General features: G+C 41.2%; 1 protein-coding gene across 42 annotated transcripts in view; it reads left to right on the forward strand.

Moving 5' to 3' along the window:
• The window catches only part of SVIL (supervillin), a 266,599-nt gene that overhangs the window by 151,970 nt on the left and 98,156 nt on the right, over positions 1-16,473 (forward strand). For 22 of the 42 annotated variants that reach the window (XM_072651872.1, XM_072651873.1, XM_072651877.1 and 19 more), the window contains 3 exons: positions 10,206-10,263; positions 10,370-10,521; positions 12,453-13,134. In XM_072651872.1, the coding sequence (XP_072507973.1) occupies positions 10,256-10,263; positions 10,370-10,521; positions 12,453-13,134 (842 nt within the window). In that variant the 5' untranslated portion in view covers positions 10,206-10,255. The remainder of the gene's footprint in view (positions 1-10,205; positions 10,264-10,369; positions 10,522-12,452; positions 13,135-16,473) is intronic. The other 20 variants (XM_072651890.1, XM_072651879.1, XM_072651891.1 and 17 more) reach the window with 1 other exon arrangement.

A 16,473-nucleotide genomic window follows, 5' to 3' on the forward strand; every position in this document is an offset into this window, starting at 1 on the left:
CCCTTCCCTACCTCCATAGGATGTAGACTCAACTTAACATTTATTAAGCACCTATTGTGTGCCAGGCTGCTAGGCAGAAGTGTGTAGCAGTCGTCGTCGACAGAGAGCTGACTTTGGAAACAGGAAGATCTGAGTTCAAGTCATGCTTCTGACTCATACTGGCTGTGTGACTTTGGACAATTCTCTTAAATTCTCAGCTTCCTTGGCAAGTCTCTAAGGCCCGGAGCAGTGAAGGCACAAAGCTGTCTTAGTGCTGGGACCATTTTCATGTGAATTTCCTCTGCCAATGAAATGACATACCTCTGGACCCCAAAGGAAACTGCTCAGACCTACAGAGACTCACATCTTCGACTATGGGACTGGCTCATTTTTATCTTTTCATTCACAACCAAGCTCTTGGCTTGGCATAGAGTCATTGTTTGCTAAGTTTTTGTTGAAATAAAAAAATAAAAAATTGACAAATTTAAAAAAACAAACAAATATGCTTGACTAATGAAAAAAGCATGAGAAGATCCCTCCTAGCTTCTCCTGGGTAGAAGTGAGGGTCCACAGGGATAGAACATAGAATCCATGGAATGGGAGATTTATTTCAAAGTAGTTCTTTCTTCCTTTTTTAAATTCTTATAAGGGATTGCTCTGCCAGAGGAAAATTTAAAAGATATAAAAACAAAAAGTATCTAAAAAAATCTCCCGGTTTTTTTTTTTTAAAAGTTTTTAATTAAGTGGAATTGATTTCTCTAATTATTACTGCTGACACATTTTAAAAGTAACCATTAGGTTTCATTTGGAGGGCGTCCTTTTGCATCAGTGTATCTCCAAGCATTTTAGAATCCTTGGAAAATAAAAGCATCAAGGTCTTTTAAGCAGAACCCTGCCTAACAAGCTTGAGTGTGATTTTACTCTTTTTTTTTTTTTGGAAGGGGAAAAGCAAGGCAATTGGGCTTAAGTGACTTGTCCAAGGTCACGTAACTAGTAAATGTCAAATGTCTGAGGCTGGATTTAAACTCAGGCCCTCCTGATTCCAGAGCCAGAGCTCTATTCATTGTTGCCCCCTATCTTTTTTTAATTTTAAACCATTTAAATATGTAGTTAGGAAGAGCGTACGACTGTATGTTATAGAAAAGTAGCTTCAGAACACAAATGGTATTTCACAGTTAAATTTTAAAAGTTCCTAGTTTTCATTATCACTATTACTGTAGACTTCTTTATAAATCAAACCCAACCAATAAGGAATTTATATCCAAAAGATCACTCCTTGGCAGAGTGGCAGATGGGCGCCATAATTAGATCACAGCTATGTTTTTACCTTTTTAGGAAGAAAATAAATAGTTATCTTTTTAAGAAGAAAATAAATAATAGATTTAGGAATAGTTTTTTCTTGCTGCCTGGTTGTAGCTTCACAACACCTAAAACTTAATCAGTAGAGCTCAAGCGGTGAACCCAGTGGTATCCATGAGCGTTCATATTACATTGGGCGAGGAAGAAGAAGAAATGAGAGCCTGCCATCAATCTGAATTAAATTCCATCTTCCCTGTAGAACTGAAGCACTTCCCCTCAGGGTGAATCCACATAGGCTTATTGCATTAAATGTTTGTTTTATTAATTTTCAATTTAAATTGCAATTTTAAATTATTGCTTCTTTTTGATCTCTCCCACACTGCTTGCTTCTCTTTCCTTTTTGCTCATATTTCTACAGGTAGACCTTGGTTTAAGGAAACTTAAGCAATACTCATAAGGTGTATTATTATTTGCTCTACAAGAGAATTTTTAGTTTTAACAATTTCAACACAGGATATCTTTAAAAACCACACTCACTTATACCTAAAATGTGTCTCAATATGAGGTTAAATTTTTATAATACTATAACTAATATGTTTAGCACCACCCTAGCAACGGTAGCATTCACATTTGCATAGTTCTTCAAGGTTTTCAAGCCCTTTGCTCATAACAGCTTAGGTGGTGCAGAAGATAGAGGTCTGGATTTGCAGTCAGAAAGAGTCAAGTTCAAGGTCTGCCATAGACACTGGTTTGGGTGACCTTAGTCAGGTCTCACAACCTCAGTTTTCTCAAATGTCAAATGGGTGGATTAGATGGCCTCCTCCATCTCTTTCAATCTAAATCTATGATCCTATGGACTCTATGGGGAAGGTAATATCCCATTTTACAAAGAGGCCCCTTGATGTAAGGTGACTTACCTTGCCCAAGGCAATGCAGAGAACTCCAAGTCTCCTAATGTACTAAATCCCAAATCAGTTCCACTCCCTTGTGCTGCAGAGGACCTATGCTGTAACTTCCCTCTCTGCTCTGGAAGAACTAGGTGGAGGTCCTGGGAGAAGGACTCAGTTGTTGGTTGACTAGCTTGGGATGATCGGGAAGTCAGAAAGACACTCAGAGGAAATGAGCCCTTGTATTGGAATAATAACTTTAACCATGGAATGCTATGAGTCATTGCAGAAGCAGACTCCAGGAATCATTTGGATTTGACTGGCAAGGGTGAAAGGAAAGAAAAATGGCTCTCAAGCTTTACAGCTGGAGAGGACTTCAGAGACCTGGTTCAATCTCCCTTCATTTTACACAAGGAGGAAACTAAGGCTCCCCTAGAGTGAGCTGCTCAAGGTTGCACCAGGAAGTTGCACCAGGAGTTGAGATTGAAGCCAGATCTTCTGAGTTTAAATCCAGTCTTCTTTCTGTTACCCAGTGCCTCCCAATAACTTGGAGGATGGTGGTACTGTTAATCAAATTAGGAAATGTAAGAAGAGATGATTTATGGCAGATTGATTTCTTTTGGGGAGTACAGGAAGTGGGTAGCCAAAAAATTGGGTTGCAAGAAGCAAGTAGCCTGATTTAGCTTCTTCACTCACTGCCCCATAGCAACTATTTTCTCTTGAAAATGTCTTAGTCTCTGACGAGCTGGTAGAGTTCCTAGAGCCATGGAATGGGAAACCTAGAAGGGACTTTAGGAACCATTCAATCCATTCTCCTCATTTTACCCATGAGGGAACTGATTAGGTATTCATTTGCTCAAGGTCACAAATCTAGTAAGAACCAGAGCCAAGATTGGAACACAGGTGTTCTGTTCACTGCACTGAGTTCTTGGTCATATATGCTCTTAAGAAAATTGTTGTTTCAGCCACATGCATGTTGCTGATAACTTTATAAACAGGTTGAAAAGTGATCAGCCAATACAGATATCCCTTCCAGATCATGGGGGTTAGGAGTGCAGCACCACTACAATCTGGAAAATTTGTAAAAAAAATTTTTGCCCTGCCTTTGTACCAGAGAAGAATTTGAATTTTTATGGTATTAAAAGATAAAATATGTTGACATTATACCATACTACACATATTTTATGCATTTGTAAATTTCTAAACTTTTTCTGTCTTGTCTGCTGGCCTTCATGTGTCATCTGTGGCTTCTGCAAAACTCCCCCAAAATTCCCATTTAATTTCTTATGCCAATCTGTGCATGATACATTGAAACTGCATTGGAGAAAGTTGCGATGTGGAAGGGACAACTTGTATACTTCGTAACCCCAGTAAAAGTGACATTGGTAATCAAGTGAATAAAATGAACATTTTTTTTCTACTTAACTATACAGTATTTTTATTTATCCTGCATAGACTAGTAGGTAATTCTGTCCAGTCTGTTGTAGAAAGGTCACCAGACTGGGAGTCAGAGGTCCTGGCCTTAAGCCTTTTCCCTTACATTAATGAGCTGTGTGATTGATACTTAACACTTACACCTCACTGAGGCTCAGTTTTCATCATCTGTAAAAGTGGAAGCAGTAATAACTATTTCACAGAGATGTTGTTCATATTCAAAGATGATAGATAATGTATATGAAATAAACCCTAAAGGGGAGACAAGTTCTTCTAAATAATTACCCATATTCTTTCCATTCTGTTACTGAAAAAAATCCCTATTTAGTGTTATGGTTTGGTTTTTTGTTTGTTTCTTTGAGGCAATTGGAGTTAAGTGACTTGCCCAGGATCACACAGCTAGTAATTGTTTGAGGTTAGATTTGAACTCTGGTCCTCCTGATTCCAGGGCCAGTGGTCTATCCATTGCCCCACCTAGCTACCCCTGCTTAATGTTATGTTGACAAAACCCGTATTTAGGAGCATTCTGAATTCAGTTTAAATACCTTTGTTAAAGTTACTCTAGGGGGTGGAGCCAAGATGGCGGAGTAGAAAGACGCACATACACATAGCTCTGAACCCACAACCCATAGAATGGCTACAGGGAAGTAACTCACGGCGAATTCCGCACCCAGAGGCCACGGAACATTGGAGCGAGGGAGATTTCTGTTCCAGAGAGACCTGCAAACCTCTCGCGGGGGGGTCCTTCGCGCTGCGGACTGGGCGCCGGGACTGGGAGCTGAGTGCAGCCCTGCCGTGGCCGCGGCACCGAGAGGAAAAGATCCGAGCAGGCTTCACAGACAGGATCTCCAGCGGCCACGCGGGTCCCTCCACCCACAGAGGGATCTGCAAACCTCTCGCAAAAGGTCCTTCGCACTGCAGACACAAAGCCCAGCCCAGACCTGCTGCGGCTACGGCTGCGGCACCGAGAGAAACAGATCCGAGCAGGCTTCAGGGACGGGATCTCCAGCGGCCGCACAAGTCCCTCCACCCACAGGTGACAGGGGTGGGTGAGAGAGTCTCTTTGGCGGGTCGAGAGGGGAGTGGGGTGCCCCCATAATTCAGGCCCCCCCCCCGGGAGGTAGAAGCTGAGAGGCGGCTGCAGACAGGGGCTCCCCAAGCGGGTGGGAGCCTGAATCCATTGCGGAAGGTCTGTGCATAAACCCCCTGAGGGAACTGAGCCTGAGAGGTGGCCCTGCCCCGACCTCAGCACCAGAACATAATCTCATACTGAATAGCAGCCCTGCCCCCGCCAAAAGCCCTGAGGCTGGAAGCAGCATTTGAATCTCAGACCACAAACACGGGCTGGGAGGATCAGGAGGTGAGGTGGGTGTGAGGAAAATATTCAGAGGTCAAGTCACTGGCTGGGAAAATGCCCAGAAAAGGGAAAAGAAATAAGACTATAGAAGGTTACTTTCTTGGCGAACAGGCATTTCCTCCCTTCCTTTCTGATGAGGAAGAACAATGCTTACCATCAGGCAAAGACACAGAAATCAAGGCTTCTGTGTCCCAGCCCACCCAATGGGCTCAGGCCATGGAAGAGCTCAAAAAGAATTTTGAAAATCAAGTTAGAGAGGTGGAGGAAAAGCTGGGAAGAGAAATGAGAGACATGAAGTCAAAGCATGAACAGCAGATCAGCTCCCTGCTAAGGGAGACCCAAAAAAATGTTGAAGAAATTAACACCTTGAAAACTAGCCTAACTCAATTGGCAAAAGAGGTTCAAAAAGCCAATGAGGAGAAGAATGCTTTCAAAAGCAGAATTAGCCAAATGGAAAAGGAAATTCAAAAGCTCACTAAAGAAAATAGTTCTTTCAAAATTAGAATGGCACAGATGGAGGCTAATGACTTTATGCAAAACCAAGAAATCACAGAACAAAGAGAGAAGAATGGAAAAATGGAAGATAATGTGAAATATCTCATTGGAAAAACAACAGACCTGGAAAATAGATCCAGGAGAGACAATTTAAAAATTATGGGACTACCTGAAAGCCATGATCAAAAGAAGAGCCTAGACATCATCTTTCATGAAATTATCAAGGAAAACTGCCCTGAGATTCTAGAACCAGAGGGCAAAATAAATATTCAAGGAATCCACAGAACACCGCCTGAAAGAGATCCAAAAAGAGAAACTCCTAGGAACATTGTGGCCAAATTCCAGAGTTCCCAGGTCAAGGAGAAAATACTGCAGGCAGCTAGAAAGAAACAATTCAAGTATTGTGGAAATACAATCAGGATAACACAAGATCTAGCAGCCTCTACATTAAGGGATCGAAGGGCATGGAACAGTATATTCCAGAAGTCAAAGGAACTAGGACTAAAACCAAGAATCACCTACCCAGCAAAACTGACTATAATACTTCAGGGGAAAAATTGGTCTTTCAATGAAATAGAGGATTTTCAAGTATTCTTGATGAAAAGACCAGAGCTGAAAAGAAAATTTGACTTTCAAACACAAGAATGAAGAGAACCATGAAAAGGTGAACAGCAAAGTGAAGTCATAAGGGACTTACTAAAGCTGAACTGTTTACATTCCTACATGGAAAGACAATATTTGTAACTCTTGAAACATTTCAGTATCTGGGTACTGGGTGGGATTACACATGCACACACGCTCACTTACATAGAGACAGAGTGCACAGAGTGAATTGAATAGGATGGGATCATATCTTTAAAACAAAATGAAATCAAGCAGTGAGAGAGAAATATATTGGGAAGAGAAAGGGAGAAATTGAATGGGGCAAATTATCTCTCATAAAAGAGGCAATCAAAAGACTCATTAGTGGAGGGATAAAGAGGGGAGGTGAGAGAAAAACATGAAGTCTACTCTCATCACATTCCACTAAAGAAAAGAATAAAGTGCACACTCATTTTGGTAGGAAAACCTATCTCACAATACAGGAAAGTGGGGGATAAGGGGACAAGCAGGGTGGGGGGGATGATAGAAGGGAGGGCATGAGGAGGAGAGTGCAATTCGAGGTCGACACTCATGGGGAGGGATAGGATCAAAAGAGAATAGAAGTAATGGGGGACAGGATAGGATGGAGGGAAATATAGTTAGTCCTATACAACACAACTATTATGGAAGTCATTTGCAAAACTACACAGATATGGCCTATATTGAATTGCTTGCCTTCCAAAGGGAAGGGGTGGGGAGGGAGGGAGGAAGAGAAGTTGGAACTCAAAGTGTTAGGATCAACTGTCGAGTAATGTTCTTGCCACTAGGAAATAAGAAAAACAGGTAAAGGGGTATAGAAAGCTATCTGCCCCTACAGGACAAAAGAGAAGATGGAGACAAGGGCAGAGAGGGATGATAGAAGAGAGAGCAGATTGGTCATAGGGGCAATTAGAATGCTTGGTGTTTGGGGGGGGGAGGGGATAAAAGGGGAGAAAATTTGTAACCCAAAATTTTGTGAAAATGAATGTTAAAAGTTAAATAAATAAATTTAATAATTTAAAAAAAAAAAAAGTTACTCTAGTACTAGACATGGTGGTGCATACTTTTAATACCAGCTGCTAAGGAAATTGAGGCTGGCAGATCCCTTGAGCTCAGGGTTCTAGTTGAGGATCTTCACTAAGTTTAGCAGTAGTGTGATTGACACCCTGGGAGCAAGGGACCACTAGATTGTCTAAGGAATTGCAAACCAGCTTAGGTCAGAAATTGAACAGGTCAAAGCTCATCAGTAGTGAGATAGGGGCTATGAGTAGCCCTTCAATTCCAGCCTGGGAGAAACGGGGAGAACCAATAAACATTTTCTTAATAATTTGTCTCACCATGTCCTGCCTTAGATTTAAAGTGATCCAATTAAAATCATGTGGTTTTGATATTTTGACCTTTCAAATAATAGTTTGTTTTCAAATGACCAACCATTAAATTTTTCACCAGCCTTAACCCTACTTGAAGTAGCCAAACGTTCCAGCCCCTATGGAAAAATACCACAATGCTAGATTGTATCCTTTTCTCTTAAATGGGAACATAAACAGTATATTTATGAGAAAGTACCCCTTTCCTCTAGCTACTCCATTTCCTAGGAAGGTAAATGAAAAATAATCTTTTATGCTTACCAGCCTACTAAAGAATGACTGGTTCAATCAAAGTCTTGGGTACTTACTTTTTTATAAGTCTTTTATACTTATGTACATAGTCAGGAAGCATCATATTGGAGTGTGGGGTGTGTGTGTGTGTGTCTAGGGAATTGCTTATTTCTAAAAATGGGTATGTACAAATAAGTAGCAAAATGAAAATAAAAAATTCTATATGTTCCATAAAATCTCCCCTAGGGATTTATTCCTTCAAGATTTACAATTGTTCCAACATTCTCTTTTTTTCCCTTCCCTCTTTCCTTAATTTCTTATCACAGCCATTACGTTAAACACTTTCGTAATTTAGGATACCTTAGATATATCCATCTTTATAAACCATACGTGAGTATCACTTTACTCTCCTGAATCTGGCCATTTACTGGATAATGTAGATAGTTTGGAAGCACCTTGCAATGTCCATTGAATCACTGTGTTTGGTAATTACATACTCACATTACAGCTGGATAATTAGGAAGTACTTTGGAGACCTGGATCCTAGCAAGATAAGGCTGGAGCTCACCTGTCAAAGCCCTCAGGTGATTCCAGGGTCCAGTTTTACAGTTGGGAGGAGGTAGAGATGAGGGCCTAAACAAAGGCCACATGGCACAGAAATGGCTCGGTATAAAATACATTTGGAAAGGTATGGAGCTGTTAGATTGTGAAGGGCCTTAAATAATAGGCAAAAAGAGTTTGAAAAAGGTATGAAGATAATTAGTTAAGGTGGGAAATAAAGGTTGATATTCTTCCTTGTGACAGTATGTCTAGAGGTGTTTGATAACCATATTGCCATGTATGAACACTTGCTGAAGAGACAGCAGGACATATTGGAGCATTCGATTTCTAATGTGAAAATTTGGGGTTTGCCTGTGGCTCTGCTGCTCACCACCCGTGTGACCCTGGACAAGTCCCTCCAGCTCCTGGTCATCTCTGCATGATGAGGTCTCTGTCCAAACCCTCCTTTCCAACTCCTCCCTACTGTAAAACCAGACTCTGCTCCTGTAACCACTTTGGGCCTTGGTAGATGAACTTCAACCCTGTCTTGCAGGGATCCAGGCCTCCAGAGTACTGTCTGGCCATCTCTGCATTCTGTCTCCATATCTAACCCAGTCCTGATTTTCAGCTTGTCTTTATGTTGTCTCCCTTCCTCCACCTTAGAATTTCAGCTTCTTGAGGGAAGCACTGTCTTGCTTGCTTGTAGTAGAGTGACTAGTAAGTGCCATATCTATCTTTCCATTGTATCTGTTTGTCTATATCCGTTCTATCATTCTATCTATATCTATCTATCTATCTACCTACCTACCTACCTACCTATCTCTTCATCCATTCTACCTGTCCATCTTCTATCTCTCCACCCATTCTGTGTATGTTTATTTCTCTCCACCTATTCCCCTCCCAACATGTAGTCAAATTACACTACTTTGTCTCCCCATCATCTCTATCTGCTATATTCTCTCTTTAATCCCCAATCCAAATGACCCTTGTTCTATGAAGCCCTCACTGACCCCTACCCACAGTTGGATGTGATCTTTCCCTCAGATCCCATGTGACATTTTATTTTGTAACCTTCTAACGTACTTGTCAGGTAATATGGCATGTTCAAATTGTTGGTGTGTATTGTTCTCCTATTGTATTGTAAGCACCATAAAAATGTCTTATCTAAACTATGTCTTATCTAAACTTTTATTTGATACCACGCTCAGTGTTGAGCACAGTACTCTCTACACAGTAGGCATTTGCATTGATTGAATGAATGAATGAATGAATGCCAAAGAGATAGTCAACAAACATTTATTAACAGTTAAATAAACTGCATGACAGGAGAGGGGACAGGTTGGGGTTGGTGGGGCTGTGGGAAGGTACCCTATGTGGGAGCATAGCATGGTGGTACAGTCAGAAAAGTCCCAGAGTAATGGAGCCAGGTGAGAAATAAGGGTTTCCTCCTTCAATGGAGGCTTTGGAGTTCATGGCTCCATCCTCCAATCAGTGTGGCAGAGGGTAGTAATGACATGGAGAATCAAGGATGATTGGCTGATAATAATTATTTATGTATAGCAGATAATCACAGGATCTCCAGCACTACTTAATCAACAGGGTGATTAAGAAGTTAAATCTCACTGGGCATAGTGGTACATATGTCTGTTATCCCTCCTACCTGGGAAGGCTGAGGCTAATGGATTATTGAACTCAGGAGTTCTAAGCTCCATAGTAGATCTGGGGCCTATGAGGACACCAAGTCTGGCACCAAGATGGTGCAGCAGGCAGTCCCTAGGCTGCCTAATGAGATGGGAACCAAACCAGGTTGGAAAGCTTCAATGCTGGTGAGCTGTGGGGGCATGCCAATGACTGTCTGCTGTACTTCTATCTCAAGGCAAGATAGGGAGAAAGGTTAGACCTCTACTGTAATAATTTGACTTACCCTAACCTCAACACATATCTTGTAACTTGTAATGGTTAAAAACTAACCTTAGTTGTTTTTTCTGTTTTTAGTTGCAGAATTAAGAAAACTCTTTGAGCCAAAAGGAAAAGAAGTTTTAGAAATGAAGAGGTAAGACATTTGTGGCTTTTGAAGGAGGAAACAGGCTATCTGGAACAGGTTTACTTCTCGCTTAGTGCTTATCACTTGTTACACTTTTGGGGGATGTATTTCACAGAAAAGAACGCATTGCCAGACGCTTGGAAGGAATTGAAAATGATTCGCAGCCCCTACTTTTGCAGAGCTGTACAGGATTAGTTACCCACCGATTACTAGAAGAAGACACTCCCAGATATATGCGAGCCGCAGACCCCTATAGTCCTCACATTGGTAAGCATTGACCTTCCATTGGATCAGACAGCACACCTCCTTGTCCTCATGCTGCTGAAGAATGAAATGTTTGCTTTAAGTATGTCTCCATAACAAACAAAGCCTCCCCTTTAGCTAACAAAATGTAGAATTTTCTTTACCCATTTTTAATCAAAATCTAAGAGAGATTAGGATGCAGATTATAAGGTTATCCAGGTTATATAAGCAAGGTTCAGTGAAAAGGATTTGAGGCTAAGCCCTGGATTCAAGTTTGCAGAACAGGATCTTGCTCATTAAATTCAGTTCTCTGTCCAGTAGACCACACTGATTCCCAAACACCACCTTTCCCCCACCCTCTGCAGGAGTCAGGCTCTGGGACCCAGCAGCTCCCTGCCTCCAGACTGCTGCATTTGGAGGTTTTGCCTTTTGTAGGCTTTTTTTTGCTATTTCTGGAAGCTTCTGATCTACTCTGGACCAAGAGACCAAATCAACAAGTTTGTCAAAATTCTGTAAACTCAGAATCAGTGGAACTTGGGGAGAGTCTGAGGGTCCCCTAATTCTGACCTTTAGTGCCTAGAATCCGAGATATCATTTTGGACAGCTTAGAGTGAGATGTTCTGCTTTCTTCCTAGTTCTTGAGGCCACTCAGGAAATGATCTCTAGATGAACACTGAAGTGTTGTGCCTTTTGATCAGGAATTGTTTCACTTTGGGGTTTATATCCTCATTATGTAGCATAGTTCCTAGCAATATCATCTTCCTCATCCTCATGAAAATAATGCCAGTTAATATTTACATAGCACAACAATCCTGGGAAGGAGGTGCTATTATTATCTCTATTTTACAGATAAGGAAACTGAGGCAAACAAGTGAAGTGACTTGCCCAGAGTCACAGAGCTAGTAAGCGTCTGAGGCTTGACTCCAGACCTGGTATTCACCACCCAGCTGCCCCCATAGTAGATGCTTAGTATATTTATGGATTCTTCGATTCTCATGTTCAACTTTCATCTGCAGGGACATTTCCTTGCTAAACAAATCCTTATGGGTGTGCATGCTAATTGGCTTATACACAGTTTTATTTGTTGCACCGATTGTTTCACTCTCCTTTTTTGTCTTTTGATAGCATGATATGTCATTTTATTTCTTTGGAGCTGGGAGGGGAGGAAGAGGCACTCAGGGTTAGGTGATACAGAGAGTAAATGTCAGAGGTCTCCTGGTTTCAGGACTGGGGCTATGTCCACTGCACCACCTAGCTGCCCCAGAGATGTCACTTTTGAAATCTATTCTTAAAGATAATAAAAATGGAGATTAAAAAATTAAGAGATAGCAATGAAAAATTCTAAAGAGAAATTAATTCTTTGATTCTGAATAGAAATTTTCCTTGCCAAAAAATAAATGCTATTTTCTCTCTGTGACTGGAAACTATTCAAAAGAATTAGCATTCACCCACATGCATTGTATGTAGTGGACTTACATGTCAATAAGTGGCAAAAGAAGTCCAGCTCTCTTTTCCATGACATCATTCAGTCTATTTCTAGGTACAGAAATCTTTCAGAGTTTTGGGGCAGTACATGTAGGCCAAAATGGAATGGATGGGATTTAGGTGTTAAAGGGATCTTAGAGATCATGTGTTCCAACTCCCTCATTTTACAAGAAAGGAAACTGAGGTACAGCCATATGAAATGTGACCTCAAGGTCACACAGGCAGTAGTAAGTACAGAAGTAGGATTCCAATCTAGGTTGTCTTATTTCCCATTCAGTCCTCTTTTGATCATTTTGTTCCATTGGTGTCTTTATCTGGAAATTCTTAGGTTGACAGAGTACAGTGTTTTAGCTAAATCTGTTCAAATGAACAAACTGGTATTTCCTCACACAAGGCTATGAGCTTGTATTGTATATAGTAATTCTCCCTTAATTACAGCCCCTTGCCCATGAATTTTCCATCCTTCTTAGGCCACATGTCTAACCTCATAGGTCGATCCAATGAAGAGGAGGAAACATCAGACTCTTCTGTAGAGAAGCAACCTCGATCCAGATATTGCATAGAAACTACATCTCTCAATACAGAGTCCTCCTATAGCCCAGTGACCATGGACACCCAGGGACTGGACTCCAAAGCTGAAAGAATAGCCAGATATAAGGCTGAAAGGAGGCGACAGCTTGCTGAAAAATATGGGCTGACCCTGGATTCAGATGCAGACTCTGATTACCTATCACGTTATACTAAGACCAGAAAGGATCATGATGTGGAGAGAAGGGGAGGCAAAAGTGAGAAACAGGAGGAGGAGAACAAAGACTTGACTTATCATTATTCTAGGACTGAGAGTGTGGAGCCCAGGAGCACCACTGCTGAATCCAAGGACTATGCCTTTCATGGGAATGATAAGGAGGCGCTATTGAATGTGGAAAACCACCGAAGAGCACAAGAATTGAGTGCCATTGGCCAAAGCCGCGACTTGCCACCTGCAGCAGATAGTTCTCCTTCCTTTTCATTTTCTGGACGAGAATCCTCATTCAGTGATGTGCCAAGGTCTCCTAAGCAGACCCACAGGGTATCCCTTTCTTCACCCAAGCAGCCAGCATCACCAAGTCGTTCCCTTACTGATTCACCATTACATGGTGATTCCAGACCAAGGTAAGTGTACAACTCCATGTTTTCTCTCTCCACCCCCCTCCCCCCATCTTTGAAATCTGTCTGTCCTTCTACAACAGCTATGGTTTTCTATACAACTTGGTTAGTGTTTCCTCTTTGTCTTTTGCTGCAAGAATTAATCATTAATAGTCAGACTTTTTAAAAATATTATCACTGTGTACTAAAAGAGACTGTGAGGTGGGGGGAGTATTATCTTTTGTTCTAGAATAATGAGGAAATGGCAGGCTCTTTAGAAGGAAGTCCTATTATGGACTCTTTTTCAGAACACTATTACGTTTTCTTTAGTTTCCTTTCTCAAATCCCCCCCATCCCCTTTTTTTGGAGGGGCAAAAGAGATTTGTAGGTATATGATTTTACCAAGGACTTTTTAGGACTCATAAGAAGAGGATTTTTCTTAAAGGATTCATTCCTCTAACTACCCTCATGTAAGCCAGAAGTCAACGTTTCAGGTTTCTTTTCTTATGCCCACCGAAACAGCAACAAAATCTTTGATCATAGATTTTTGTAATTTAGACCATATCTTATTTCAATATGGTTATAGATAGTGATGATAGGTTTTTCTAAGACAAGACCAGCAGAGTGCTCTGGATCTTCTTAGGAATCTAGAAGTGCCTTGAGTATGAGCCTAGTGATGTCTGTTTCCCAAGGACAAGCATAGTTAAATTCAGAGAGGCCCATCACCAGGTTTTCTGTTGTGGCGATGCTCAAGGTCTATCAAAAAAAAAAAGCCTTAAAAGGGGTTATGATCTGCATGGAGGAAGGAGTCACTGACAACAGTGAAATTACAGATTGTTACACTGAAGAAGGTTCCATCTTCTGTGGAAATGTTGCAGTTTAGATACCTACAGGGATGGACCACCACCACTAGACCAGTGGAAGAATTCTAGTTTCCTGAGACAAGTGAATAAAGCAACTCCTTTTCACAGCTGGTAGAGATCAGTCCTTGAAGGTGTACAGATGACTTCATGATGGGTATCTGTTCCCCTGTTTCTTGTCCCAGTCCATCTTCCTCCTCTCTCCTACATATAAAGGAGCAGCTGTGAGTCCAGAGCCAGTGAGCATAGTAATGAGTCAGGTGACCAAATGAGCCACCTGAGTGGGATCACAGTTGTGTGCACCTGCACACACTCAGCCTAGGCAGATGGGCTTGTTATATGTTTATAGTAGTCATTGTCTTTTATAACATCAGCATCCTTAAAATCAACAGTTGTAGCAGAGAAATCCTATGACAGCCATGAACAGGTCTTAAAGTCCCAAGTTTTGATTTCTGTGACCTGGAGATCCAGGGCACAAACCTACCTTAATTGGAACACTGTGAAAGACAAAGTGCATTTGGGGAAATGCAACCCTCTTAGTTGAGCCCAATAGTAATTGGAATAAGTTTCATTCTTGGACTCGGGTATTCTCGGTTTTCCTTTTTACCCGGTTCTGTTTTTTCAGTTTCCAAGATTTTCCTTGCCTTTGTTATTCCAACAGTATTTCTTGACACACGGCGTCTGTTTTGCTTTTCTCAGCTGTGTTTTTAATACACACACACATGCAAAGCAGAAGGCTCAGCACTTAAATAGTTTGTGCTGGGACGTGTTGAAGGAGGAGGAAGAAATTGCATGACAATGAAGTGTAGTGTACTGCCAGTCCACCGGGATCTCGTGGTGTGGAGAGCATTTCCTTTGGAGATCCCTGATCGAAAAGCCCTACTATTGAAAAAAAAGTAAGGTCATTTTCTGTGGAATAGGATAGAACTGAGGCCTAGATATGGCTTAAAATATAAATGTTAGCCTAGAAGTGTTATGGGTTTGGGTTTGATTTTTGTTTGGTTTTTTTATTGAAGATGAGAGTTTCTTGAGTGAGTGATGACTATATTTAAAGCTTATTCACTTCATCATCCTCTTTAGAGATGTGAGATAATTAGCCATTAAGTTTTTCTAAGGTATATTTTTCATTTCAACTGTGTAGCAGCTTCCAAGGTAAGGGGTCAGGCTGATCCCAGCACAGATACAATGCTACTAGAAAAATGCATCAGCATGTTATAGGCGATCCCTGAAGGGCAACAAAGCATGCCAAAGATGCCATGGTAGTAAGAAATGAAGTTTACTGAGTTAGATACATGTCCTTCAGCATTTGTTTGCTATTCTCAGGAAACAAAACAAAACAAAACAGAGCCAGGTTGGGACTTTGGTGAGTTTTGCTCAGCACATTAAATTTAAGTGCAAGGAGTTCTTTATAAAGCAAAACTGTTGTATTCCACATTTTCCAGTAAAGAATTAGATTTTCCATGGGAAATTTGCATTACATCATAGAGATGGAAAAAATGCGCGTGGTCTAGTTATTGTCTAGCAAAGCAGATTCTTCACACTCATTACATGATGTAGGGAAATGGATTTCAGCAAATTTGTCTTAGCAGGAAAGACGATGGAAGACCTTGGGTTATATTCAGTTGTTTTTCAGTTTGGTTCAAGTCTCTGTGATCCCATTCGGGGTTTTCTTGGCAAGACACTGGAGTAGTTTGCCATTGACTTCTCCAACTCAGTTTACAGATGAGGAAACGGAGGCAAACTGGGTTAAGTGATTTGCCCAAGGTCACACAACTAGCGTCTGAAGCTGAATTTGAACATGGGAAGATGTCTTCCTGACTCCAGGGCTGGCACTCTGTGCACTATGGTGCCCCCTAAATGCTTGCCCTTAGGTTATATTTAATGGAAAAAGGGCTGGACTTTGAGCCACTACCCTTGTGATCCCAGGCTAGTCATTTAGCCTTTCTGGGCAGTAGTTTTCTCAGGTTAGACTAGGTGACCTAAGATCCCACCCAGCTCTGAATCTATGATCCTATTAGAGATGATACATCTTGGGCTGGACCTGTGATTTCATTCATTTAAGTCAGCTGCTAGGAGACGCCATAGCGCACAGAACCTAGGACCTGAAAAGGATCTGACCTCAGACAATTAACTAGCTATGTGACCCTGGGCAAATCACTTTACCTCTGTTTGCTTCAGTTTCCTCATCTATAAAAAGGGAATAATAACAGTACCTATCTCCCAGAGCTGTAGTAAGGATCAAGTGAGACAACTGTAAAGCTCTTAGCACAGGGCCTGGCACATTATATAAATATTAACTATTATTAAATTCTGGTGTCAAAAAATCCATCCTTACTGGGATCCACCACTGTTCGATGACTTGAAATCTTAAAGGGATTCCTGAATTACTGACAGGTAAAGGAATTTGCTCTAGGCCACATGGCTATTAAAAAGTCATAGGGTTGGTTTCAGACCTCCATGTTGCCTTTAACCTTTGGAGAACAGAAGAGGTCTAATTTCTATGGAT

The sequence above is a fragment of the Notamacropus eugenii genome, chromosome 3 (assembly GCF_028372415.1).
Source record: "Notamacropus eugenii isolate mMacEug1 chromosome 3, mMacEug1.pri_v2, whole genome shotgun sequence".
NCBI lineage: Eukaryota > Metazoa > Chordata > Mammalia > Diprotodontia > Macropodidae > Notamacropus > Notamacropus eugenii.